The sequence below is a fragment of the Leptonotus elevatus genome, chromosome 13, assembly GCF_054856555.1.
Source record: "Leptonotus elevatus isolate MCC_2025b chromosome 13, RoL_Lele_1.0, whole genome shotgun sequence".
In the NCBI taxonomy this organism is placed as follows: Eukaryota; Metazoa; Chordata; class Actinopteri; order Syngnathiformes; family Syngnathidae; genus Leptonotus; species Leptonotus elevatus.
The window spans coordinates 3,577,339-3,603,997 of NC_141251.1; the positions used below are offsets into that span (position 1 = coordinate 3,577,339).

The window sequence follows — 26,659 nt, forward strand, 5'->3', positions numbered from 1 at the left end:
AAATAGTAGGCGGCAGAACAAAATGGAGTATGAACTGAACTAGGGGGCGTTACTGTAAAAGACGTCTCAAAACAGCGATTATCTACACACAATATTTGAACAAATAGGGGTGAGTTTTATAACTTGTTGCCGAGTGTTGCGGCAGAAAATTGGAGAAAAAAAACCCCTGCTAGAACGGCGAGTACGGGTGGTGGTATGCATGGTGAGCAGACGCGTGACGTTGTTTGGTCAAAATACACAAGTGGGGTGGAGCTTTCGGGTGTTGTGACTAAGCACGTGGCTACTTATTCTCAAGTAGTCCCCTCTCTTAATGTAAAGCAAAACTTCACAGAGAAAAAAATGAAAAATTGAACTTTCACGTGTAATTTCACATTTGATAGGCAGGCGGGCAGGCGCTTCAGAGACCCGACTGTTTGTACACAAGTAATTAAAAAGTCACTTTTCCGTAATGTGCCCCCTCTTGAAGGCTGTCACCGCGTTTCATCTGTAATTAATTTTAGATAAGAAGCTATCCAGCAACTTTTCTTTGCCGCGCCTTAAGGCCTCGTCAACATCGTTGCCGTTCCTCGCTCTAATATTTGCACCCTTTCTACACCCCTCCCGTCCCGACATGCGCCGCGGGTCTCAGGTGAGCTCTCTGACAACAGGTATTAATGAAGCTCAGATGGATTATCAAAAGCTGGGAGCGCGTCGAATGATTCAACGTATTCACAGAAGCGTTCGGGAGTTGGCGCTTGAACGTGACGCGGGGGCTTATTACCCAGGACGCCTCGTATGAATTATAAGAGGGAAGATAAAGAATGTAAACGGGACAGATTAAACACAACTTTGGTGGAGAAAGAAAAAAGGGAGGGAAAAAAGACTTCAGGGCATGAAGTGCAAAAGCGAAATCCGTGTAGTGCAAGCAAAAGTCAAAGACAGGTCATTAATAAAAGTAGTACGTGTGTTCACACACTGAGTGATGTCTTTGTAAGGGCTTCACTTCCATATTCATGGAGAAGGATTCACAAGTCAGCTTTTTTCATGGACTTTTTTCCACTGGGCTACTTGATCGAATGGATGCATGCCAGGAAACGACAAACATGGCTGATTTTTGTTCAGTTCGGTACTTAAGTGCATCGTTTACATGTCATCGTTTCATGAAATATGAAAAGTTGAAGTGAAAAGGTCACAGGTTTGTTTGCATTATTCTTACTTAATGTTTATGCCGCACTTGTTCGATAGAATTTAAAATAAAAAATAAAAGATTTAGTAAGTTTACAACTCTATTGGGCATTTTGACAAATATTGGTATTTTTTTTTTTTATCTGACGGCCGATAGAAGGTCAAGCTAAAAGAGTTTTAATCTCAGGAAATTATTTATTTAAATGTTCAGTTTATAAAATATGCTGCTGATCCTGCAAACCTTAGGAACCTTTTGTTTTTGTTAAACAAAGAAATGTGAAAGTTTAAAATTTCAGTTGTTTTTAATTTAGGAAAAAAAACACAGCTATGGTATCTACTGTACTTCTTTAAGTGTCCATTTAACTACTCATAACCTTGAGAGCTCCCTTAACATTTTTTTTTGTTTAGAAATTTAAAATGACATTTATTGTCTAAGATTAAATCTTTATTTTGAAAAGTTTGAAAAATTATTCAATAAGCATTAATGCTCTAAGACATTATAACAAAGTCAAGATTGACATTTGTATTTAAAAAAATTGATGCCAATATTTTCTCCCCTCTGCCCCCAGCCCCCCTTTTTTTTATGAAAATGAATATCGGCTTAAAATATCGGTTATCGGCCTCCTTGACTACTAATAATGAAAAAAACATATCTGTCTATCTCTAGTTAATTTGCCTTATTTTAGTGTAAGCCTAACCTATAAGACCAAAAACTTTGATGTTTAATAAATCTGATATAGTTTCTCAAATACAGATGAATAATAATATTCCTTGTATGTTTAAAAAACCCTAAACAAAAAATGATCGCATATTAAATCTCAATCCCAAATTGTTCAACCCTACTTCTGCGAACGTAATTTTAAAAGTGTGCGTTGTGACATATTTCTTATATGATTATTCATGAAATGAAATCCTGCAAAGCCTTGTGAGACGCAGCTCAGAGATGAGACGGATCCAAATGTCACGTTCGAGAGACGCGTGTGCATCACATGCATATGCTACATGCATGCAAATACTGTATGTTGATAGCTATTTGGCTTCAGGACACATATTGCATGCAGCCTTGCGGTATTGTCGCATCACCTTTGACAGATTCTGTCAGGCTGATTCTGTACGGGGCCTCCTGAGATGAAAGTATACAATAATACGTTTCAAATGCAACAAATAGAAATGTCAGCAGACGTCTACAGACACCTTCTGGAGCTGCAAATACATTACATACATTTTCCCCACTGAGATCATTTGAAATTCCATACATCTGTTCCAGCTTCACAAAATTCCCCACAATTTTTTTATTTTTTTTATTTGCTTTATTCAAGAAAAATTTTACTGTTTTGTATGGAAACATGGGCATTACGATACCAAATTTTTCAGACTGATGCCAAGGCCAGTATTTAATACCTAACATTTCATTTAAAACAATGACCAAAAATTGTTAAAGGGCTTTCTTTCTGACCCAGATGATGATTCACTGATGTGTTAAACTGACGCAGTATAGCGCCTACTAGTGCCTGGGAGGACTCACTCGGTCAGATTTTTGTTGCCTTTAAGTATTGGTACTTTCTAATGAAAACATATCAAACGTAATAAATGTTAAGTGAATTAAATAAAAAAAGTAGAATAGCAGTTTCCTCCCACATTCCCAAAAACCTATGTGAGAATGAATTTAAATGTCTATTTCAATGGTCTCCAATTACTGGTAGCCATATGGTACACACACAGAGTGAGATGGAAAAAAAAGAAAACAATTTAAAAAATTGTTTTTGTAGTGGATCAGGAATATATGAAGCCACCTCCCATTTCGTGATGAGTTTCCAATCAGCCAATTACGTCAGCACACCTTCCCCTCCCCATTGTCGACAAACGGTTGCCGGTCCGTGAAAAACCTGTGCTATCATGAAACGGCCGGCCGCTGGTGCAAAGAAGGTTGGGGACTTCAAGTCATGCGTGACAGACTCCAGCTGGGCCGTGATCAGAGTGTGCGCAGTAACAAGCTAGCAAAAATAATTACAAACTTACCCCATTGTTTGCATCATAATTTTTCAGTAACAAAAGTTGAGGTTTTGGATTGAAAAGTATTCTCGATTACGATATTCCCCGTGGGGGAAAGTGGATTTGATGTTAATTCTCTCAACCCTGACGGCTTCAAATCTCTGCCAGTCAACAGCTTGTGCGGCAGACACTTTGGAAGGCAAACGTATGCATGGATCAGCCAAAGACAAATGAACTGAAAGGAGAAATTCCCTGATTTAACGAAGCTTGACTTTGCAGGTAGTCAGGCTCCTCTCCAATAGTCATTCAACGCGGAGGCCGCTTCCTTTATTTATTTATTTTTATGTTGAAAAAAAAATGATGACTAAGAGGCAAGAAAGCAACATTTTTGCTTTTAGTTTCAAGTATTTAGATCTGGATTGGTTATGCAACTTATGCGAAATGTTTGCTTTGTTTTTCTGCTGGTACTTTTTTATACTGTTTTTAACTCATTCGAACCGAAAAAAATATATTAATATGTTTTAATACTTAGTCCTTCACTCCCTAAAACATATTTATACGTGTTTTAAAATTATTTGTTATGCTAGCGCATACAGAATGCTTTGATGCAGCCTCTAAACTGAACAGAATGCTGGAAGCCATGGTAGTTATTACAAAAAACGGCCAGCAGGTGGCAGCAGAGTATAAGAGATCAACCAGGGCCATGTTGAAAAAAAGCTATTTGTTTCTGTTTTAAACTGATTTGTGAATAATGATGAAACTTAGCTATATTCTAATGCTAATTGCTGTAAAACGGAAACAGATACAAATATTTTTTTCCTGATGAAAGAAGATATGGATTAAGTGGATTCCTCTACTGTGTTGGTCTTTCAGACTCACCGGTCCCATAAATCGAGGAGATTTTAGTCAAACTTTAGTCAGTCAAACTACCTGAAAAATACCTGAAACCGACGGTATGTTAACATGAAAAGTTACATCACACCTCGTTTCTGGAGCATTTTCGCTGACAGAACCTGCCCTCTGTTATTGTCAGCACAAATATATGTGCCGATGCATCCTACCTGGTGGATGAACACCTGCGCTCCCCGCGGGCTCATGAGCAGCACGGCCCGCCGCAAAGTGTCCCGGTAGCGGTTGAGTTCCTCGGTGTGCAGCGTGTTGAAGAGATCGTTGAAGACCCGGCTAACATTGCGGTCCACCCTCTGCAGGGACACATCCAGGCCCAGTCGGGACGCCTGGTCCATGAAGGTCTGTAAACCGCGGATATCTGATAGAGAGAAAAGAGAATCATCTTTAAGATATGTTTCTGGTTGCCACGGCAATCAGATTTCAGGTCAACATGGTCCAAATTAGGGCAGATGTGACAGAACATGTGCAAATGTGACAGGCTGTGATTTCCGTGGATGCCTGGCCAGATTTTTAAATTGTCCAGTCCTTTCAAGGTGTGTCATGTTCTGCTGTGGCTGTGGCCTCAGTTGGTAGAGTTGGTTGGCAGTCCAGTGATTGGGTCGCCGTTTCAAATTCTGGCTCACACTCTCCTTGGGCAACCCTAAAATTGTCTACAGGTAAATGAGAAACTGCTCTTATCTGGTTAAAATGAAGAATACACCACAATTTGTCACCGGTTCTCATGGCAGGCTAAGGTGTGCGGTATCTGTTTCACTGCACTCAATCACAGCACGTTCTGGCATGTAACAGTTTACGGACCCAGCAGGGGAGCTTCATTCCAGTCCGTCATTGCCACAAATGTGCTCTAAACCTGTCAGGTGTCCAAGTTCCTGCCTTGACAACGTGTCAGACCTTGATCAGAATATGAGAAATGTACAGGATGCCATTAGACCGGTACGGGAGCATCCTGGCATCCGTGATAAAAGGGTGGCTAGGACACAACTCCTTCCTCCCACGACCCGTCATGGAAGCCGTGATAGACCATCAGAAAACTTGAAAAGACTCGATCATTTTTTTTCTTCCAAAATCCCATAGCACACTACATTTTGGGCAAATGCAAAGAAAGAAATCCAGTAAGTAGGTTATACTCAGAGATGGGAAAATAACAAAGTACAAATACTTTGTTACTGTACTTGAGTAGTTTTTTCCAGTACTTTGTAATTCACAAAGTATTACATTTGTTGATTGTTAATGACAAGCACTTGTGATTATTATTTTTTACTTCTTTAAATGGTAAATACTTTTTACTTTTACCCGTGAAGTACATTTTTGAGCCTGTTTTTTGAGTCCGTTTTTATGGTCATTGTAATTGTACTTTTACTCAAGTACAGTATGTCAGTACTTTTCCCATCTATTAACAAACAAACAAAACAAAAAAAATTAGACAACTTTGTAGACAAGTGATTCATAGAAGAAGAAAAAAAACATTCTAACTTGTAGACCTTATACAAATCTTATCACTGGCTCAGATTGGCAGGTATTTTGCGTGCGTCCGTCCGTCCGCCCGCCCGTCCGTCCGCGCGTCTGTCCGTCCGTCCGCGCATCCGCCCGCCCGCCCGCTGTTTATTAAATGTTCTAGGTTGATTGAACCTGACAATTTCTTTGATCATCCATTGAACATTCCACCCTATCCGAATTACAATGGCATCATGAGAACCAGGAAGTAGCATGCTAACTACCACACCGATGAACAAACAAATACAGTATGACACACTGTATGACATTGTCGCTATTTGAGAGCTCGCACAATACAGAACTGCACGGTAAACATTTAATATGCATCATAAGCCTCTCTGTCCATTTTTGCAAGGCTCCGCCGTCCCTTTTCCATCTCGCCAAGCCCTGCTACGTTTACTCATTAAATGTCATTTATTCTCATTTTCAGAAGAGAATCAATAAGAGAAAGAGAAAGTGCATTTGTGATTTCCAAGGTCGGCAGATAAATCCCGGCTGCTGCTCTCCGTGGAGATGGCATCTCGGCAGCGATGCGTTTAAAATTTCAGCGAGAAATGTAATTTTCCTCCTCCCACAATGACTTCGGCTTTCATCTCTTTTTTAGGGTAGTTCACTGTGCCTCTTGAAATATGAGAAGTTGCCACTTAAAAGCAAATAATGTTAAAATGGAATGTATGCTGTGCATAATGAATCAGGCCATTCGACACCTTCACAGAGTTGACTGTATTTTTAGGAGTTGCGCCGAAGGCTCCGAGGCAGATTTCACTCTCAAAAGCAAAGCGTGACAACAACACAAGTGTTCCCGTCTTTGTGTTCCCTACAGTTAGCAGGAGAAGAAACTTCAGGCGCTTGCAATTATAAAAGTCCTCCGAGGACCATACTACATGAATAATCTTTCTTTTATCAAACTCAATTTTGCTTAATTATACTCTTCACAATTCCTTGCTGGGTAAATTTGATGATAAAAAAAAATACTGTCAGATTTCTTATTAGCACTTATGGGCTAAAAGAGACAAATCATTTAAAACGGTTTTCAGATCTTAAAAAGGGTTCCTGCTGCCATGCTTGAAAAAAATAATAATGAAACAATTACAGCACACTTAATATCCACTTGAGGGTGAAAATAGGTCACTGAAAAAAAAGTGGTAAAAATTGACAAGAAGACTGCTAACACTGTTAACTAACACTGCAGCTCTGCTTACCGTTCACCCTGTCTAGCTGCTATGAACAAAGAAATACATTTTTAGCCTGTGTTTTTGGCCGATGCCCTTTTAACTGCTCATATGCACATTTAGTTCATTCTTTCAGTCATAGATCACAAATACAATTAGCTATAAACCTTCATCAAGATCTCCGCAGAAGAAGTCAACCAGCAGAATGAACGGAAGAAATTTGATGCAGCACAGCTGGCTAGCCGGCTAGCTAGCTTGCGAGAAAGTAGAAAGAAAGCAGCTGTTCCCAATCAGCGAGGATTTGCAGCACTGACAGCAAACCGACCTTGGTTCTACTCTGGCTGCTGTACTGCGAGGCATCCTGGTTAAGAGTAAGTCATTTTAAACTAAAGACAATTTTTTTCCAGAGGGAGAAGCGACAGCCAAAAACGTGCCCGTGTACTCTCTTTCCGGTCAATTGGTAGTAGAATAGTACGAGGAGTAACAAATTGATTCTGGTTCCAAAGTAATTTGTTCCTGTCAACATGAATAACGAATTGTGATTTAGAGGGCAGGTCCGAGCCATAGTAAAAACATAATTAAATAGAATGTCAATAATTAAACAGCTCGTGCATCATGATTAATTCATTGTGATACTTAAGGTGTGCGCACCTTGGCCACAGAGTCTTTCATAAACTTGAAAAAAAGCAAGCCTCAAATAATTAAAATCAGTGACTTAAAGGTGGGGTCTTTAGTTTTGTCAGTTTGTGTTTGTAAACACAAACTGTTTGTGTTTGTAAACAACCAATTCAAAACTGGCTCCTCTCGTCAACATTGCGCCTGCCTCCAGCGACACGCCCCTTGCTCTGTGATTGGCTGGAGGGTTTAAGCGTAGACTTTCCGCCCACAAACGTCCCTCTCATGGCAAAACACAACAAAATCAAAATGGCAAAATACAGTCTGGGGTGTATGATGACAAAATCCCCACCACCACTTAACGGAAGCCCAGCGGTGTTGATTAGGAAGGATCACGTGTGTATACGTCCAGTGTTTAAGAAGTGTTTATTTCTGAGTGACAACTAAAGACCTCACCTTTAAGTCTAACTCAAGTCATGTGACTTAAGTCCTCCACCTCTGCCCTTTGAATATATATTTATTTTTTAGGCTTTTTAAAACAGTTCCTCTTGAGTTATATGTGCTTATAATTGGATCAAATACTCGTCCTACTACTACTACTGTATATAAGCATTTGTTTTTGAATGCAAAATAATAATAGGAATAATAATAATAACGGCGGCACGGTGGCTGATTGGTTAGCACGACTGCCTCCCAGTGCAAAGGTTGTGAGATCAAGTCCGGGCTTCGGCCTTCCTGGGTGGAGTTTGCATGTTCTCCCCGTGCTTGCGTGGGTTTTCTCCGGGTACTCCGGTTTCCTCCCACATTCCAAAAACATGCATGGCAGGTGAATTGGACACTCCAAATTGTCCATAGGTGTGATTGTGAGTATGGTTGTTTGTCTCTGTGTGCCCTGCGATTGGCTGGCAACCAGTTCAGGGGGTACCCCGCCTACTGCCCGAAGCCAGCTGGGATAGGCTCCAGCAACCCCCGCGACCCTTGTGAGGACAAGCGGTACAGAAAATGGATGGATGGAATAATAATAACAATTTTTATTTGTAATGCACTTTACATTAAATGTATGCATTTCAATTCTGGCAGCTGTGAACGTGTCACATGTTTTCGTAGCGCAAACATGCAACAGGCAAAAAGCGCTGTTGCACGAATGCACACTGCTCACACAAATATGATCACAGAAATATCAATAACATTAAACAGCGGGAGTGCGCCGGCGCTAATTGAGTTGATGTTTAGCTGCTCAGGGCGAGGTATGCAAATGGCCTTCAAATGAGTTTTTTGACCCGGGCCCGCCGCCCAAGCGGCGTAATGGTGCGCTGCTGCTGCTGCCACGCCGCTGCTGGCACTGGAGGCTAAATTCAAACAAAAACGGCATATAACCAAGCAACTTACCAAAATGTAGCGACTTTGCAGCGCAACGCTCAATTTTGCTGTAGTGCAAATTATATTTCAGGCGGCGTAAATAATAACGGCTGCTGCTGGATAAAACTGTTCAATGTGCAGAACAAAACATGAATTTCAATCATTTGTCAACTTGGAAGCAGTGCCAAGCTCTGTAAATTGAAGTGGCCACACTCCACGGCGCTACTTTGAATTGAACGGACATTTTTTTTTTTTTTTTGACGGAGCACAAATATGATTTGTAATCTAATCGCCATTCCCTCCGGCCCAATGACGTGACTGAAATGAATACATTTTGGCATGAAAATTATTCATCATGGTAATAATATTGTGATAACCACACCGATGCTCCTGTTTTCAGTCAAAATATGTTGCTTCTCCACAAAGCCCACACAGCGTTAAGTTAAATGCGACGTAACGAATTACCACTACACCTACATTGTTTCTCTCAATGACCATATTGCTGAATTTTACAAGTGCTCCTTCAGTGTTATTACATCCCCCAAGCACAAGTGCAGGGAGGGACTGGTTTTTATGAGCGTAGGTATTTTGTTTACCGTATTGCAGTCTCTATAAACATGGGAGCTAGTTTGGAAACGGGCCATGGAGACAAACAAAAATTGTGGAGTTCATTTAAAAAAAAAAAATCACGTTTCCAAGGAAAATGTTTTCCAATCTAATTCTATGTGTGAGTGTAAACATCTGTGAGACACCTGGCAGCAATGTTGAGCTAATTTACTTATGTGACCGTTTTCCAGTCTATATGGACACGCACATAAATAGCTCAAGCATAGCGTCAATATATACATGTCAATACTGTACTTTGCACAGAACCAGGGTTATTATCGTTTTGGAATTTTTCATTTTAGTTCGTTTTTATTTCATTTTAAGTTTTGGTTTTTAATTTTTTTTTTTTATATGTATATAAGCATGTTTTTCAATGCAAAATAATAATAGTAATAATAATTAAAAATGTAATAATTGAATAATTTTAATTAGTTTTAGTATTAGTTGTCATTAGCAACGTCATCTGAAAGGTGCTTTTCTATCGGCTGCTGCTCGATGACGTCACTTTTGAGTAACACACTTTCAAATGTCCTAATTACGGTTAATATCAAAATAAATCTACCTAAAATCACATTTAAAATCATCCCCAAAGGCTCATGCATTAAATTTATTACCAAAGACGAAAATGAAGGACATTTTTGCTCTAATTATAGTTAGTTTTGTAAACATAAAATGTAGTTTCAGTTAGTTTTTGTTTTTTAAAAAGCATTTTCGTTTTTATTTTATTTCGTTAACGAAATTGTTTTTGGAATTTTAGTTTTAGTTTTTTGGTTAATTTTAGTTAACTAAAATAACCTTGCTCAGTACTGGCTCTTCAGATATTCTTCCGTCTTTAGATTGTTGGTTCTGGATTTGGGCTAATAGTAAGGCTGGATTAATGATTGGATCATGTGACCTACACTTTTCGTCTCCCATGTTGCCCAATCAGATAAAAGCCATGTCAGTGAAAGCAAAAATAAACCTTTGTAATCAGATCCCCTTTACTGGTAGTAGTTGGCGGAGCCAACTCTCATGCAGTCAGAGTGGGATCGATTCCAAGTCATTGAACCTACAGTAGGTGTGAAGGGTTGTCTGGTTGCACACCTGCCCCGTGATTGACTGGCAACCAATTCAAGGTGTAGTCAACCGTGGAATTATCATCCGTCCATTTTTTTTTTTTTTACAGCGCTTGTCGTCATTAGGGTCACGCGTGAGCTGGAGACAATCCCAGATGACTTTGGGAGAGAGGTGGTGTCTACGGAAGAATAGTTCCAAGTCGATAGCGGGGAACAACCAATCCTGCTCGTATTCCACCTGCAATATTGATAATTTACAGTCTTCATGTGAGTCTTCAAGTGAAATTTTGTTCATGTACTTGTGCATGTGGAATGACAATAAAGATATTCTCCAAAAAGAAAAAGAAGAGCCTGGAGCTGGAGCATGAAGACAACTGAGCTGTTTTTTGCCCCTTCCCGATCACGGTCGTTAAAAATGCCAGACTATCTTATAAGATTGCCCTCTAAGATCATCCTCCTGTCTTAAGATGTGTTAATTGTAAATTTATCTGGATGATAAGGGTCCGAAACAGGGTGGGTTAGATCATATTGAATACTGAACGTATATTACTGACAAAAATGTGTGAGTGGAAAACCGACTCTCCTCAAGTCATTTTACCCAGAGAACTGTCACGTGACTTTAATGTAGCCTATTAAAGAAGTGATCTGACTGACGAACAAGGTAAATAAAACAAAACACGTCGTACCCGATGTTGTCCTTTGTATAAAAGTAGGTTTCCCTGACACAGAGAAGTATTTTCCAAATCAAGTATTTTCTTGACGACTTTTTTACAACCCCTCACGTCTCCAGTCCTTTTCGGAAACACTCAGGTAACATTGGCAAACATCCATGAGTGTTTGTTCTTCGTTGTTTTTAAGAGAAGATTTCTCTCAGGATTTGTTTTGAGAAGATAATCTTCATGTGTCCTGTTGTTAAGATAATCGGAGCACACCACACACAGGAAGGATAGACTATCGGTGCCGATATTCAGCATTGTGACGAATATCGGCATCAGCCTTTTTTTAAGAGTCATACGGCCGATAATAGATCAATTTATGAAAAATCTTGGCCTGAGAACTGTGAGACAGATGTGCTAACCGCTGTCCACCATAGAACCAGATACACTTCAATCCGAATAAGACCTTAAATGTTTTGAAGACAATTCGTGAATCGGATGCCTGCCAGTTTGACTGAATATCAAAAAGATTGGACAAATATGCGTATGCTGCTGTCTACTCAACACGCCAATAAAACTAAATTGAGCTTCATGGTAGCTTTTCATGTTGTGACCGTGTGAATAGCAGCCACATTCAAGACGGTTCACTCTGAGCTGCTAACCATATTTATCCTGGATCAGGAGGTTAAACAGCTAGCAAATTGTTTTATATTCTCATAAAACTGTTTCAGCTGAACTCATCGCAAGGCTGACTTTTCCTCTCTCCCCTGGCAGCAGCCTTGTTAATCTGGACATCTTAACTGAGCCAGCGAAGCGACCATTGGCGTAATCCAGTCGACCCAAGAGCGCAGCAAGTGCCGCACACCATCTAACACTCAACTCTCTCTCATCCTTCGCTTTAACAGGCAGATTTTGTTGGGAATTTCATTTTTTTTTATCAGCATGCACGGGCGAGAGCGTGAAGCTACCCTAACATGTTTCCCGGCGTCGGTCTCACTGGAGCCCAAGCGCTAGCGGGGGCTCCCTCTCGGACTGCAGTGGTGCGGCAATGAGCGTATCATGATGAAAGGGCTCAGAGGTTTTTTACCGAGCTGTCAAGCTGCGTTGCAATCCGAGCGGAAAAGCCCGAGACGTGGCGGCGCTGTAAGCTTGTGTTTACTCAACACAGAGATGAGTCTCTTTAAGTGATCACAGACTCTTACAACAAAAATGCCACTTCCTCCTGCGCCATAAACTGTAAATATATTCTTAAAACCCAAAATGTAAATCAAATCGTATGTAATTCGCTTGTATCCAAACTGGAATTTTGAACGAGTTGGCATGTCTGAATCTAAGCAGAGGTGGTAAATCCAGGTCCAGAAAGTAAAAACCCTCCCACAGTTTGGCTTTAGCCCCAAGTGCTAGCTAGTGTTAGAGTAGACAATATTAAGTATTGTACTCTTTGCGTGTTCAATTAACTGAATGGTGAGATCCTGGTGAAGAAGTCCCTTTGCAAAGGTAAATAATTATCAGAAGCTTCTGATGACAAAAGGCTGACGACACTGAAGCCGTGTTCTGGTCAGATTGTGTCTTCGGCTCCCCGTCACATCCTTATTTATTAAAAAGTGGGCGAATACGAAAAGTCCATCCCATCAGCCCACAGTACATTTGGTTACAACTCAGTGAATACAAGAGAATCTGTTCCCATGGGTATAAATCAGATTAGAGAAAAACAATAATAATAAGCCTGTGACTCCCTTCTTCCGACCGGCAGAGACCGGCCCTCCCATTAAAGATAGCAAGTATAAACCCGTTGCCCTTTCTCTCATGAAAGTAACACAGATAAGAATACAATTCTATTCATTGAGCCATACTGCTATAACTAAATCCAAAACGGCTAAAATATAAATTAAAACTAAAAAAACAATGTTAATAACTCATCACTAGCTAGCTCCCAAGCTAGCTTCCCAGGTAGCTTGTTTACCTGCTAGGGAGCTAGCTAGCTAGCTAGCACAAATTCTCTGATTTTGAGTATGTGGTGGTGGAAGGTGCTACGAAAAAATATTTGCCCCCTGCCTATTTTTAATTTCATTTTGCATATTATCACATATAATCGTTTCAGATCATCAGATACATTTTAATATCTCACCAAATGAAATATAAAATGCTGTTTTAAAATAAAATCCAAACCCATCTGGCCTTATGTGAACAAGTAATTGCCCCCTGAACCTCATAACTGCTTGTGCCGCCCCCTTGGTAGCAATAACTTAAATCAAGTGCTTGCGCTAACTGGCGATGAGTCATTCGAATCGCTGCGGGTGAAGTTTGGCCGACTCGGCTTCAAAGAAAGGTTTATTCTTCTTATGAAATGCCCATTTAAGATCATATACCACACAATTGGATTTCGGTCCGAATTTTCACTAGGCCACTACAAAACTTTTATTTATTTATTTTTTTCAAGCTATTAAGAGGTGGACGAGCTGGTAGTTTTCTGATCCACCCTCTGTATACCCCCCTAGAGTGCTTGAGCTTGAGTGCATGAGCATGGCTGCACATTTGCCTGCAGAATTTTCTGCTAGACAGAAGAATTCATTGGTCCATTCATCACTGCAAGTCGTCCGGGTCCTGAAGTAACAAAGTTGCCCCAGAGCAAACACAGTGCCACAAACATGTTTGACAGTTGGCAATGGCATGATTATCTGTTTTCAAGTGATGTGGTATTTTTATGACCTACTGTCACGGACATAACGGGGGTGCAAACCTTCTAAAAAGGTCAACTTTTGTCTTGTCCGTCCACAGAATATTTTAACACAGGTCCAGATTGGTTTGGATTGACAATTACACCCACCAGGAACCAAAATCAATCAAAAATGGTTCAGAGGTAATGAATCAATAGATCGCCAAGCATAATCTTAAAAAGAAGGGGAAAAAAAGTGATTTGTGTCTTATCTTTTTGAATTTTAGACCTTAGTCACACTCAATTGATTCGCGCTATTATGTTTCCCGAACAATCTGGAGCGATTTTATTTACGTGAGAATAATACTGACACCACAAAATATCAAACTATTAACCTGTGTCATTTATATGACTGCTATTCTCGGTTTTACACCCCTCTCTGTGTTTTTTTATGGAACACCAATTAGCCAAAGGTCACTCGCACCTTCCCGATCCGTCGCAAAGTGATTTGACGAGTTAGTCAGCGGTGTTATAGACCTTGCGACTCGATTGAGTGTTTAATTGAGAAGGAGTCAAATAACTCATTGTGAAGGCGAACAAAGCCAGTGCGCCGCCGCTTTTGTCGAGCGCCGCCGCTTTTGTCGAGCGCCTTGTTTTGTTTTCCGTGACGTGTCACCCGTGGCGAGCGTCCCAACGATTCAGGCGCTGCAGGAGATTTCCTTTGGAGTTTGTCGACGAGACGGCGCACCTCCCCCCCTCCCACACAGTTTAATCAAGCTCACATCTAATCCATGACTAATTCTCTGCTGTGCTAACATGACTAAGCACTAAAGAAACTCAAGTCGCAGTGTCAAGGGGACCATCTAATCTCAAGGAACAAACTGTAACGCCTTCCTTAAGAGGCTTAGACACGTACCGATAACCGGACAGAACTGAAACATTTTCAGCAACTTCCGATCAAAGTCAAAATCAAATGTCCGAATGTCTCTGAAAGATTATTCTTTTTTGAAGCCTTTTACATTTTTTCAACAAATAAATCGTGCTGTTAGGCTTTTTTTTTTTTTTTTGCTAAAGGTTTCGCAGATGAGCTCATATTTTATCAGGTTCGGATGCCAACGTTTGCTAAGTAGTGCTGAAAACCAAATGCAGGGCTGCCGGGAATGTCCTTATTACCTGAGAGCCAAGTTTTTGCCAGCATTTGATTTGATGTCATCCAACTGAGTGAATTCATCTGAAGAATGCTTGATTAAAGTGATGGATGGACGGACGGATAGTCCATTGCCAAACCTTTGAGCCTACACCATCTAACGTGGTTGGAGCATGCCGTCAAATTTGGGCGATTTTGAGGATTCGTGCTAAAAAATAATAATAACAATAATAATTTTGTACTTTTCTCGCATGAAGGCGCTAAAAAAATAAAATAAAATAAAATAAAATCAAAACCCATTTAGCCTGCATTCCTGCAGAGACGATTTCCCCCCACTCTCACATTACCAAATTATGTATGAAAATTTACAATGACAAAGTGAACGAGAGGCAAAGCAGTAAAATTGCTTTATGCGCCCTTTTTTCCCCACCTCAAACTGATGTATTACTGGAGATTGGAACGAATGAGCCCTACAGATTCATTACATTGAGCATCATTCTGCTCCCAAAGGCAGCCTCGTGCGTGGTGATAAAACACCCCATCATCCAAGGTTGACTACTGAAAGCCTCAAACAAATATGATAATAATTGACCACACACACACATGCTAACAAAGCCCTTTACAATCATATTCAGATACATAAGTAGAATGAAGGTAGATTATTTTTCTTTTTTTGGGATGCAGCTCTCGATTTGCATTCATTAGTCCTCATGAATAGTGAAAAGCACTACTTGTGTCATTCCACATTCTTCAGGAAGGTGCTTTGGGTGGTCCGTTCATTCGGCGTGTTACTTCAAACTGTCAGATTAAAAACTAAATTGAAATAATCGATCCCATCTCTTTGCACTTAGTCACACGAGGTGGAGACGCGTGGCGCGCAACCGCGTCGCTGATGCTCACAGATAAAGCACGCCAACTCTCGGTTTCACTTGAAGACACCTATTAACAGAACTTGCATCATAGCAGCCAACTGAATCCACAACAGTCATTATCATCTTGATTAAATATTACAGTGAGGAATTATTCCTAATATAAATTATATTCATAATTGCTTCTTTTTTTTTTTTACTTGCTGAAATCAGCTTTTTGTGAGGGGCCAATCTTGTCTCATCAGGGGTTTGGCATTAATAGACCAGAAGTGCACTTTTGAATTTGAAAGGAAAAAACTTTATTAGCGTTGCTATCTGGGGGTGTGACATCACGCATGCGCCATTTCGACCACATGAGAGAGAAGCTGGAAAACGAGGCACCATTTTGATTGTAAGCTAAAGAAAATATGAAGGTACAGTATGTTGCACATTAAGTGTTATCTAGCTTCAAAAATGGTACCAGTGCCTCAAATTATAAATAAAAAAAAAAGAAGGAAAAAAAGACAATGAATTGTCGTGAATTCAAGCTTAAAGAGAAAGACCCACAAGGCCGTGTGACTGAGATCCCCAAATTTAATCACTATATTTATAGACTTTGGCATGACAATATTAACAGTTAAATATGTCGGGCCAAAACAAGCCTGCCTTAAATTGTTTTTGTTCAATTGTTTGTTCCGTGAAGTAGAATCCTTCAGGTTAAACTGAAAAGATGATTTGGATTCAGTAAGAAAGCCAAGTTGATTACTCAATTTCGGTCTACTTCAAATATAGTAATCGTTTTGCTTCACCGTAAGAAATTATGTTACATGAAGTTAACAATTTGAGGTTGCACTAAATCAGCAGTGTCTAACCTATGGCCCGAGAGTTATTTGCGGCCCACCATACGGTTTTTGGCGGCCCGCGGCATGGACTCAAAATTATTCTTGACATGGCCACAATGCTGTTTTTAAAAAGAGGGTGGATTCAACTTTTCTAGATATGCAAAGACACATACATTAATAGCTAAAATAGTAACTGAATTTCTGTTTCTAAAACGGTGGAGATCAAGATAATTCTGTTTCGGAAGCAAAAATGCTTTCGTTAACTTTCGGTTTGTGAAAACACCACATTAATGGTTCTTTAGTGTGGTCGGTTTACTACAGATTGTTCTGTTGGGGTTCAGACTGTTAAATTGGGATTCAGTTACTGCTTAATGGGGAGGCGGAGCTATTGTAGTGGCACACCGGGGTCACCCCAAAACCCCAAAAAACTATGACCTTTAGCAGTAGCATTTTTCAAAAATAACAGTTTTTATTAAATAAATTAAAGTAAAAAAAAAAAAGTTTAAATGGCCCTGGCATCTTTCTATTTTTCTGTATGTGAAAAAAAAAGTTTGGACACCCCTGCACTAAATTAATTATGTACATAAGTTGAAATAAGTGTGACAGGTTACTTCAATTTCTTTCTCCAAGTTCCACCAATGATTCTTTTTTCTCATGTGGAAATGTAGTAAAGCCACAAAAATAGGCTGCGAAGTCAGTTTTGTAGGCTATACAATGTTCACCCAAGTTATCTTCATGTTTTGGACTTCCTTTCCGGCAAGTAAGCGCTCGCCCGCGAGGAGATTGCGCATTCTGTGTAAATTTAAGAAAAACAACAAAAAATATGATGTTGACCTCCTTTCTTTCTTTTCACTATCTTTCCGCAGGCGCTTGCGATTTGGCCTCAGTAGTCGTGCTGCAAGGACAGCGAGCTCCGTGGCTACTCTCACTGCTCGCAGATAACGATCCTAATTTGACGCTGTCAGAAAAAAAAGCTGATCAAGTAGTTTTATTTTTTTTTTATTTTTTATTGATTTTTTTTCTATAAAGAGCTCAGTATTGTTCATTCGGAAATGTCATCATCATTGCTCTTTATTTTTTATTTTTTTTATTTTTATTTTTTATATATATATATATATATATATATATACATACATACATATATATATATATATATATATATATACATACATACATATATATATATATATATATATATATATATATATATATATATATATATATATATATATACTTTTTTTTTGTATGTGGGTGAGAATGTGTATGTGCGTGCGTGTGTGCGTGTATTTGTTAGCTCACCAAAAACCTATTAGAAAAAATCCCATACCGTTCACCTAAACCGAACACCGCCGTCAGGAGACTCGAGGGGACCAAAGAAAATCAAGGAAGGTGAAATCCAGCACTGACCAGACACCACCCACCGGGCCACCCACCAGAATTCTTCCCCAACCCAAGAAACATCTAAATTCCAACAAATCCCAACAAAAAAAAAAAAAATCAGGGAGACCTCAAGAGACCGAAGGAGAGACTGAGGGAAGGAAGGAAGGACAGACGAAGCCGAGTGAGATCCACAGACACCAGCCTCCACCGATTCAATGACCTGAGGAGGAAGCAGATTGTGTCTGAGTTTCGGTAGATGCTGGTGTGGTGGATCTGGCATGCATGATGACCAAGTAGTTTTAAATGATCCTCGTTTGTTTGTATTCCGAAGCTGCATCTATGCTGCAAGTCCACAACCTGTTGCTATGTTCCCTTTCACAGTTACTCGACAAGAGTAGCTTGCGATTTGATGAAAAGATATTTGAACCCCACCTCGGTTCATTATACGTGGCATCACCTGTGGGTTCCCTCTGCACCGAAACAATAAAAAGATAAAGCTCGTTAGCACTCGCGATGGCACTCCTCCGAACTTCGAAAGCAGCATGTGAGGAGTCTCGGCGTGCGGCATTGCCAATCAAGAGTTCACGCGCAGCCATTTGCCTTTTTGCCAGTGAAAGGTCAGGTCCGCAGAGCCGCCATAATGAGAGCAGAGAAACTAGAATGCAGAGCGTCTGAAAATGCATAAGACACTATTGGGACACACTTGTCTTTCATGGTGTCACAGATGATCCAATTAGGCTCTGATTTGTCTCTTCGTCTGGATGTTAATAACCGCCGCCTATGCGATCCTGTTGTTGTTGTTGTTGTTGTTGTTAAACAGCGCCGCCTGACAAGCCAGATGGTTTGTTTCCCAAATACATCTGGGAAAGAGACTGCAGAAAGTGGAGCGCACTGGAAACCGTTAGAACTTGAAGTAACTTATCGGGCGACCATTTTTTTAGTGATATTCATGGGCAATATGGCCTACATTTGAAATCCCCCCCCCCAAAAAAAAAAGAGGCTGATTTTGAGTTTTTTTTTTTTAAGAGAATCTATTGGAAATGCGCAAAACGGACATGCGACTTAGGCGCGTTTTTATCTGTTCTTCTTTTGCGAAAATTGAGAGGGGACTCCGCCGCTGTAGGTGACGATATACACCATAGAGATGTGATCCACCAGTAATTTAATTGTAATTCTTGATAAATCACAGCGTTTCTTTGCTGTTCCATCTAAAATATAAATCATATTTGCTTCTTTAATTAATTATAGAAACATTCCTTACTTTTATCATTCTGCATTGCTTTGGGACTACAAACGTACGTGTGACGTAATATCCAGTTAAAACGTGCGACGTGTATCCGGTCTTGCCAGTGGTTATACGCAAATCCTGTTTCTATAGCCAAAATTAGCTTTTTCCTTTTTTCGATATGCTTCAAAATCCAAGCGTGAAAACTTTTTTGCAAATTTGGGGCACTTTTTCAAATTTCTAGCGTTTCCATTCAGTTTTATTTGTGCATTTCTTGAAAATTTGAATCAAAATGGGTGGATGGAAACCCAACTAATGCCCCAATATTAATGGGTATGACTCTAGAACGAGATTGATGACGTTACCTCTCTCCATTTGGTGCTCATCCCATCGTAATGAAAGTGAAGTTTGTTTTTTGGAGCGACAGTGGCAGCAGTGGAGTCTCCGCCCCTTTGTCTCCCCACAACAAGCACTTTTTTTCAGTATAATGAAAGTCTCCAGAGAAAGTTTTGAAGTGCTAAAAAAAATTAAAGTGAATGAGACGCTTTCCATATCAAACATGAATAAAATATCAATGGACTCGAGTTTCATCATATAACGCGGGGCACTATATGCCTCCTTCACTCGTTTCAGTGTAAGGAAACAAACAAAGGAGGTTTCTTCTGCCGCGGCGCTGATGTGGGAACTCTGTCTAATAAAAGGCTTCTATCTCCTCAAAGGATGTTCAAAAGCCAGAGTCATACTTGATTTATACATACGCCGCCGTTCCACTGAGTAAGCGTTACATTGTAAAAATTCCACGATCAACATTAGTGCAGGGCTGTGGCGTAGAAAAAGTGTAGTGTATTACATGCATTGGCGCCTTACTCCACTCCATAGGTTTCAAATGATCAGCTCTTCAGCCAGCTCTGCAGAAACCTGATAACGAGCCAAATCATTTGATTCAGGTGTGCTGGAGGACGAAACCTCTAAGACATGCGAGACTATGGCCCTCGAGGACCTGAGACTGATGATCTTGGCTAAACTGGCACATCATTGATCAAACAGGTTTAGCGCCCATTTCCTTTCAGAAAATGCCAGGGTTTCCCCCCAGTGCTTTATAGGCCTGGCGGGCTGCTGTCTTAAGCCTCTGAGACCAGGTGGCAAACAGCAGCTCATTCACACACGGGGGCACAGGACTCACCATGGAAAGTTAGATCAAGGGGTAAACGGAATCTTACCGTAGTCACTCTCATAGAAGACGATGAACTTCTGCCAGTACAGCTCCGAGATGAGGGTAAGCAGGACGTCACTGAGGCGGACGGGCGGACGGGCGGCCAAAGTGTAGCTCTCGCCGTCTGGGCTGGGGTTGAACTGGCAGGCGGTGCGCGGAACGCCGTCGCCGTTCCTCTGGATGAACAGGTGAGGGATGTGCATGGCGTCGGTGAGGGACTGCAGGGCGCTGGCGGCGGCGCAGCCCGTGGAGGTGACCAACGCCAGGATTCCCTGGTTCATCAACTCGCAGGCTGGACAGGGAAAAAAAATAAATAAATAAATAAATACATTTGATTTATCAGTGCAAGGAAGCAAAAACCGAATGATGGGAACAGTTGTAATACTCAAAATCAGTGTTGTTCTTTAACCTCACAAGCCAGATTGATAATTGTGATACACTCAAGGGAGTTCTTCACGTTATCAACCTGGAACTTCACTCGGCAGATCCGTTCAGGAAAGGAGGGACTTGCTGTACAATACTTTGAGCTGATTGGACGATGCGGCATCTCGTGCACGTTTGTTTTGACCAATCACAGCAACGGATGAAAACGTCGTCTTTGATCTCGTTTTACAAAAAGAACGGGAAAAAAAACACGAAAACGAAGCGCCTCTCGTTGTTCAACACTCAACGAGGAAACGAGAAATAAATTAATTGCAGCGTCCATTCGTCTGTTTGTTTCACGCCTGCCATTGGTGCTTCTTGGTTTTGTTCCGCCCTAAACAACGCCTGATTGGTCCAACCTAAGAAAGGTTGGTTGCAAACGTATCAGCGGGAGCGCTACAAGATGGATTCCCCGGAGTTTGTGACCTCACAAATACTGCAAGAATTCAGCTTGCTGGCAAGGTTAGTTGTTCTTGAGTTGTTCTCTAGACCAGGTTTGAGGGTCTTGGTTTCTGTAGTTAACTGTATATTAAGGAGGTCTGGCTCTGGACTTAAATGGGACAAATGTAGAGGACTCGGGATCTAATGCCGATTAGCACACAAGCACGAGCATGCCGCAGTGCTCACTCGTTGTGGAAAAACCAAAGAACACAATGTCGGGAAGAAGTTCACAGGGTACAAAAACCTTCAGCAGCAGCTCTTAGTCTGAACTCCTCAAAGTTTTGGTCTTGACTCGGTTAATGTAGTTATAATGAAAATGTATCAGAACAGACTGCTGATCGGATAATAGCTTGTTTGTCTTGGGACTTGGGGAAGTACCACGACCCCATCAGACAAAGCCATTCCTGAATGTGCTCTAATGTTCTATAGAACTGTAAACAAATAATTTATCATGATCACACGTCTCCAATACATCTCCCACACTATCCGGCCATCTAGCCATCCATTTTCTTATCCTGGTCACTGTTGCGGGTAGTTGGAGCAAACCCCAGCTGTCTTCAGAACAAAAGACAGACTCCACCCTGGATTAGCATCTTCTGCTAATCAGACGACTTTCCTGCGATCCACGACGGTATTTCCAACCTCTCTTCTTCCATCTAAAGGCAGAAAAGAAAACTCTTGGTTTCCCCGCTCTTTATTACAACAATACAGAAAATATTAGACAAAAAGGCGGTTCTGACGAAAGCAAGGTTTACTGATGTAAGATGACAGCTCTATAAAATGAATAACAGAACAAGGCAGAGAACAGACAGACTTTTGAGCAAATTGGTTAAGCCCGCAATTTGAAACAATAATTTTGATTCATTATGCAACAAAGTGTTCTCATCTGGGCTTCAGAGTGGAAGGCGGGTCTTTTGTGTGTCCCACTGAGAATTACGGCTGAGCCTCTGCACTTGAGCTGAGATCACATGAAGGGAGGAGGAGGTTCCTGCTGAATTGCTGATGTGGTAACGTAATGTAAAGCAGCGGCGAGGGGCTCAGAAGGAGGCCACGCGCTGATCCCAAAAATGAGACGGCTCACATTCACGTTATCTCCAAACGGGGAGCTCCAGCGTCACCGCTGCTATCTTCAGGTTTTAGTCGACATGGTAGATGTATGTTAATGAGCCAAGATTAAAACTGCCGACGCACGTTTAAAATGTCTGGAGTTGTTCTTATCATCCCTACATTTTTATTTACTTACGCAACTCGGACTTTTTATCCTCTTAGGCAGGATCAGGACGTCTGCCGGGAAAGGCGCCAAAATATCTTTGAAATATGAAAATGTCATCCTCAGCATTATTAATATGTCAGTATGTGACAACAACAAAAAACACCCAACCTAAAATAACAAGTTTTTGTCTGGCATGGGGTAAATAATGTATTACTGAGAATAAACTTGAAGGGCATGTTTGTCATCCATTATTGAGTTGTTTGACACTTCATCAGAAGCCCGAGAGCTTGATGAAGCGGCGCAAAAGCATCGGATCAAAATAGCTACACAATGTGACGGAATACACGCATCACAAATTCAAGTCAAAATGTTAAAAAGCATCAATTGAATCTTTCATCCACTTGTCAGTTCCGATGGCATTCAGCAGTTCCCAGGCTTCTACGAGCGCTGCAACAAATCTGCTCACTACTCCGCTAATTAATTGATTAGCAAGGAAATGTAGTCAAAATGCCAATCAAAATTTACAGCGAAGATGCTATGAAACGTTGATGGTTGGATCTCAACTTTTGACCATTAACCTGATTTAACCAACAACAGGGTGACCAACTGATCAAAGCAAAAATGTTGGGCTGCCAACAGAGCTCAGGCCTTTTTTTTTTGAAGGCTTAGGAAATTATGTTTTAGTTGATCTATTAGTCATAAAAAAATAAACAATAATAATAATAATAATAATTTTACTTTAATTTAACATACAAAAAAAATGTCACTTCAGTCTTTAGTTTGTATTGCTTATTCTTATTGTCTTCATCCTGTTGTCCCAGGGCTAACAAGGAACTCGGTCAACTTTGCAAAATAATTTTCACCTCTGTAGGGTGAACCGGTTTAAATAATTATTAAAATAATGATTAGTTATTAAATTAATAATAAACATTTCAACATTTTTGTGTTTTTCCGTATCAGTTGAGCTTTGAGATCGCCGACACCGAAACATACGTCAAAAAAAGGATGCCCGCACACGATGTAAAAATATGTCCAGCCAATCCAACAAAAAAATTCAAATTCATCTGCATTTTCTCCTCGACGAGTTGGAAAAGCCATTTTCTATAGCGATGCATTCGATTGCAAAATTACATTCCAAGACACTACGCCTAATACTCAAATTGCAGCGCAACAGTGGGGAACATATATTGTACAAAAACAGAAATCCAATGCCCGTAGTCGGTTTGAATAATGGAACAATTTAGCACAAAAACAGCAACTAAATGACAGGTCACATTTGAAAAACGTTCCAATGCCAAGCCTGTTAAAAAGCCAAGTACAAGTGGAGAAACTACAGGTACAATGCTGGAAAAGGAAACTCAATAATGATGCCAGTAGACGTGTGAAGAAAACTACTGACCGCACTCCAAGCATACGAGTGCATTAAGGCGCTACAAATCCCAACAGAAGGGCTGCTAAACAACATAGTGAGGAAGAATGGAAAAGTAGGATTGACAGCCAAATGGGATTCAACGTGCGCTTGTTTTGTACGGGCACAACAAGGGAGTGAGATTGAGTACGTCTTTGAAGCCTTTTACATTAATGCTTGTGAAGGCACAGGAAAATAAGACGTGCAAGTGTGAAGGGACAAAAAAAAAAAAAAAAAGCAAGCTACTTAGCATGGCCACTTGGGTGCCACTATGGCACCCAATTTAGGTGAGGTTATATTGAAGAAAATCATTTTTAGAAGCTCTGAAGCCAAAACATGCACTTAATTTGACTACATTCTAGAGCCAGACCAATGTGGACCAATTTTTAAGGTCCATTCAGATAATTGGAGGAATAAAATTTAAAAAATCAATTACAAAAAAATTTAATGAATAAACTGACTTCTTCATTGGTCCCTTAAACACTTACAACAATAAATATATACAAATACCACAACAAAAGGACATAGTAAAAATTCATAGTAACTGACATCGTCAACATCACGTCACAATGACCCAGCCCAAAACACGTCACAGGTATAGGCAACGTTGTGGAATTGTTTAAGATAGAGCAGGTGTAATTCTCGATATGTTTAGTTTGACGGAACACTTCAACTAATATTTAGGTAACATTTCTGAATATCTTACTCCATTTCTAAACTCTACATGTTTTCAGCCGTTTAATTTAGGAGATTTGTTGTATTTTGTATGCTACTTTCCAGTTAAACTGTATTCTTTAAAAACTTGAAAAACTCTGAAAAAAATAAAAATAAAATAATAATAAAATAATAATAATAATAAATAAATAAAAATAAAAAACGGTATTCTGGTTGAATAAGATATTTTAGTCAACTCTTTATCCGTTTGTCCATTTTCAAAAGTGCTTGTCCTGATTGCGCTCGCAAGTGAGTTGGCGGCTATGGCAGCTGACTTTGAGGAGTTGTTTACTAATTGCAGAACACATGTCGGCAAACTACAATTCACACTCACATTCAGACCGATGGACAATTAAAAGAAGAATTTCGGGAGGTAAACCTCCTCAAAAAGACAAGAACATTCAAAGCCCAACCTCAAACTTGCATTAAATCCACTGAACCTGAATTGCCAGAACTTTAAACCACGCTTAAAGATTGTCACATCCAGAAACAAAATGTTCCTATTTTGGCATAAAAACGAACACACACATCCTCCTTTCAAGGCCATCATACTACAGAAAGTCTTGTGACTGGCAGGAGGAGGACTCTGCAGTCATTGCCAAGGATGATAATGGCGGAATAATGACCCTTAAATGGTCCCTGCGAAGTGGTCGGAATGTCATCACTCATTCCCTGGAAGCTATCTGACACTTTTGTCACCACCATTATGCAGACATCTTCAAAATGGTTTCTTTGGACTACATCATTCTTTACAGTATCTTCACACCACACCTTGGAAAGTATTTTTTTATGCATCTAGACGCTTTTACTTGAAGATGGATGCACAAATGAAAGAGTTGTTTCTTGGATCCAGAGACGGATCGGACGGATTGATCCAAGGACGATTTCTCGGATCGATGGACGAATGCTTAGCTTGGACGGATGAATAAAAGGGATGGATTTTTTTCAGATGGATATCAAGTAAGAGCCTGTAATCACACTTTGATCATCGCCTCGAGTGAACAAAAGCAAGTGCATTCTCATCCTGGTAGCATCTTGTCTCGTCGCACCGGTTCGTCGTCGTCGTCAGTCGTGCACACGATACGAAGAAAATGATGATACGGACGCCAGGACAAAAAGAGACATTTCAATTTGGTCCGACGTGATGAAAACAGGATGCCATCTGCCTGTCATCTGGCCCTCCTTGTTTTAGGATCTTAATACGACGGGACACTACAATGTGGCTGGAAGCTTTGCTGAATTGGAATCGTCTCATTGATTTCACGGCCTAAATGAGGCGGTCTCATTTAAAGATGCTCGGCGAGTCGGAGCAAAGTCGCGGGATTCGACACGGGAGCCACCGCCGAGAACTCGTGTTTGGAATGTTGTCGACACAATCTAGCCTGCTGTGAAAGTGCCGTGACTGATCTAATGGAGGCGGCTTATATGCCATGTGTGATCTAAAATTACCGCATTTTCGCATCCTTCAGACAACCGGTTTGTTTTGTGCATAAAACATGGAGAGATTAGAAAGGCTGCAAAATTGGAATCCATTTTTTGTTAAAAGCTATTTTTTACAAGATGCCAAGTCAGAACGTTACATGAACATTAACTCATTCATTCCCAGCCATTTTCACTGAAGCAACCCCCTTCGCTCCGGGCTGTTTTACTGGATTTTGCAAGGCCCACAGAATATTGTGTTCTATTGCTATAAAGACATGGAACCTACCAAAAGAAAGATTAGAGTCTCTTTTTTTAATCAGGAAAAATTTACATTTCTATCTGTTTGCGTTTTGCAGCAATTAGCATTAGAATATAGCTAAGTTTAATCAATATTCACAAATCTGTTTAAAACAATGGATGAAAAAGAGCTTTTTTGCAACATGGCCCTGGTTGATCTCCTATACGCTAATGCCGTTTTTGAAATAACTACCATTGCTTCAAGCATTCTCTTCAGTTCAGAGGCTGCATAAAAACCTTCTGTATGCTCTAGCATTAAAAAAAAAAACATTTAAAAAACGTATAAATAGGTCTTTGGGACCATGGTAATATTCAAAATAGAATGTTCTTTTTTTTTGGAAGCAAATGAGTTAAAGATTAAATGGTACCAAGATTTGGGCCAATTTGCATTCCATTTGAAAACATACA

The 26,659-nt window shown here is 40.3% G+C and overlaps 1 protein-coding gene across 3 annotated transcripts in view; it reads right to left on the bottom strand.

The window, feature by feature from the left end:
- The window catches only part of grid1a (glutamate receptor, ionotropic, delta 1a), a 261,199-nt gene that overhangs the window by 90,687 nt on the left and 143,853 nt on the right, over positions 1–26,659 (bottom strand). For all 3 annotated transcript variants that reach the window (XM_086093335.1, XM_086093333.1, XM_086093334.1), the window contains exons 3-4: positions 20,341–20,625; positions 4,218–4,423 (exon numbers count right to left, since the gene is read on the bottom strand). In XM_086093335.1, the coding sequence (XP_085949461.1) occupies positions 4,218–4,423; positions 20,341–20,614 (480 nt within the window). In that variant the 5' untranslated portion in view covers positions 20,615–20,625. The remainder of the gene's footprint in view (positions 1–4,217; positions 4,424–20,340; positions 20,626–26,659) is intronic.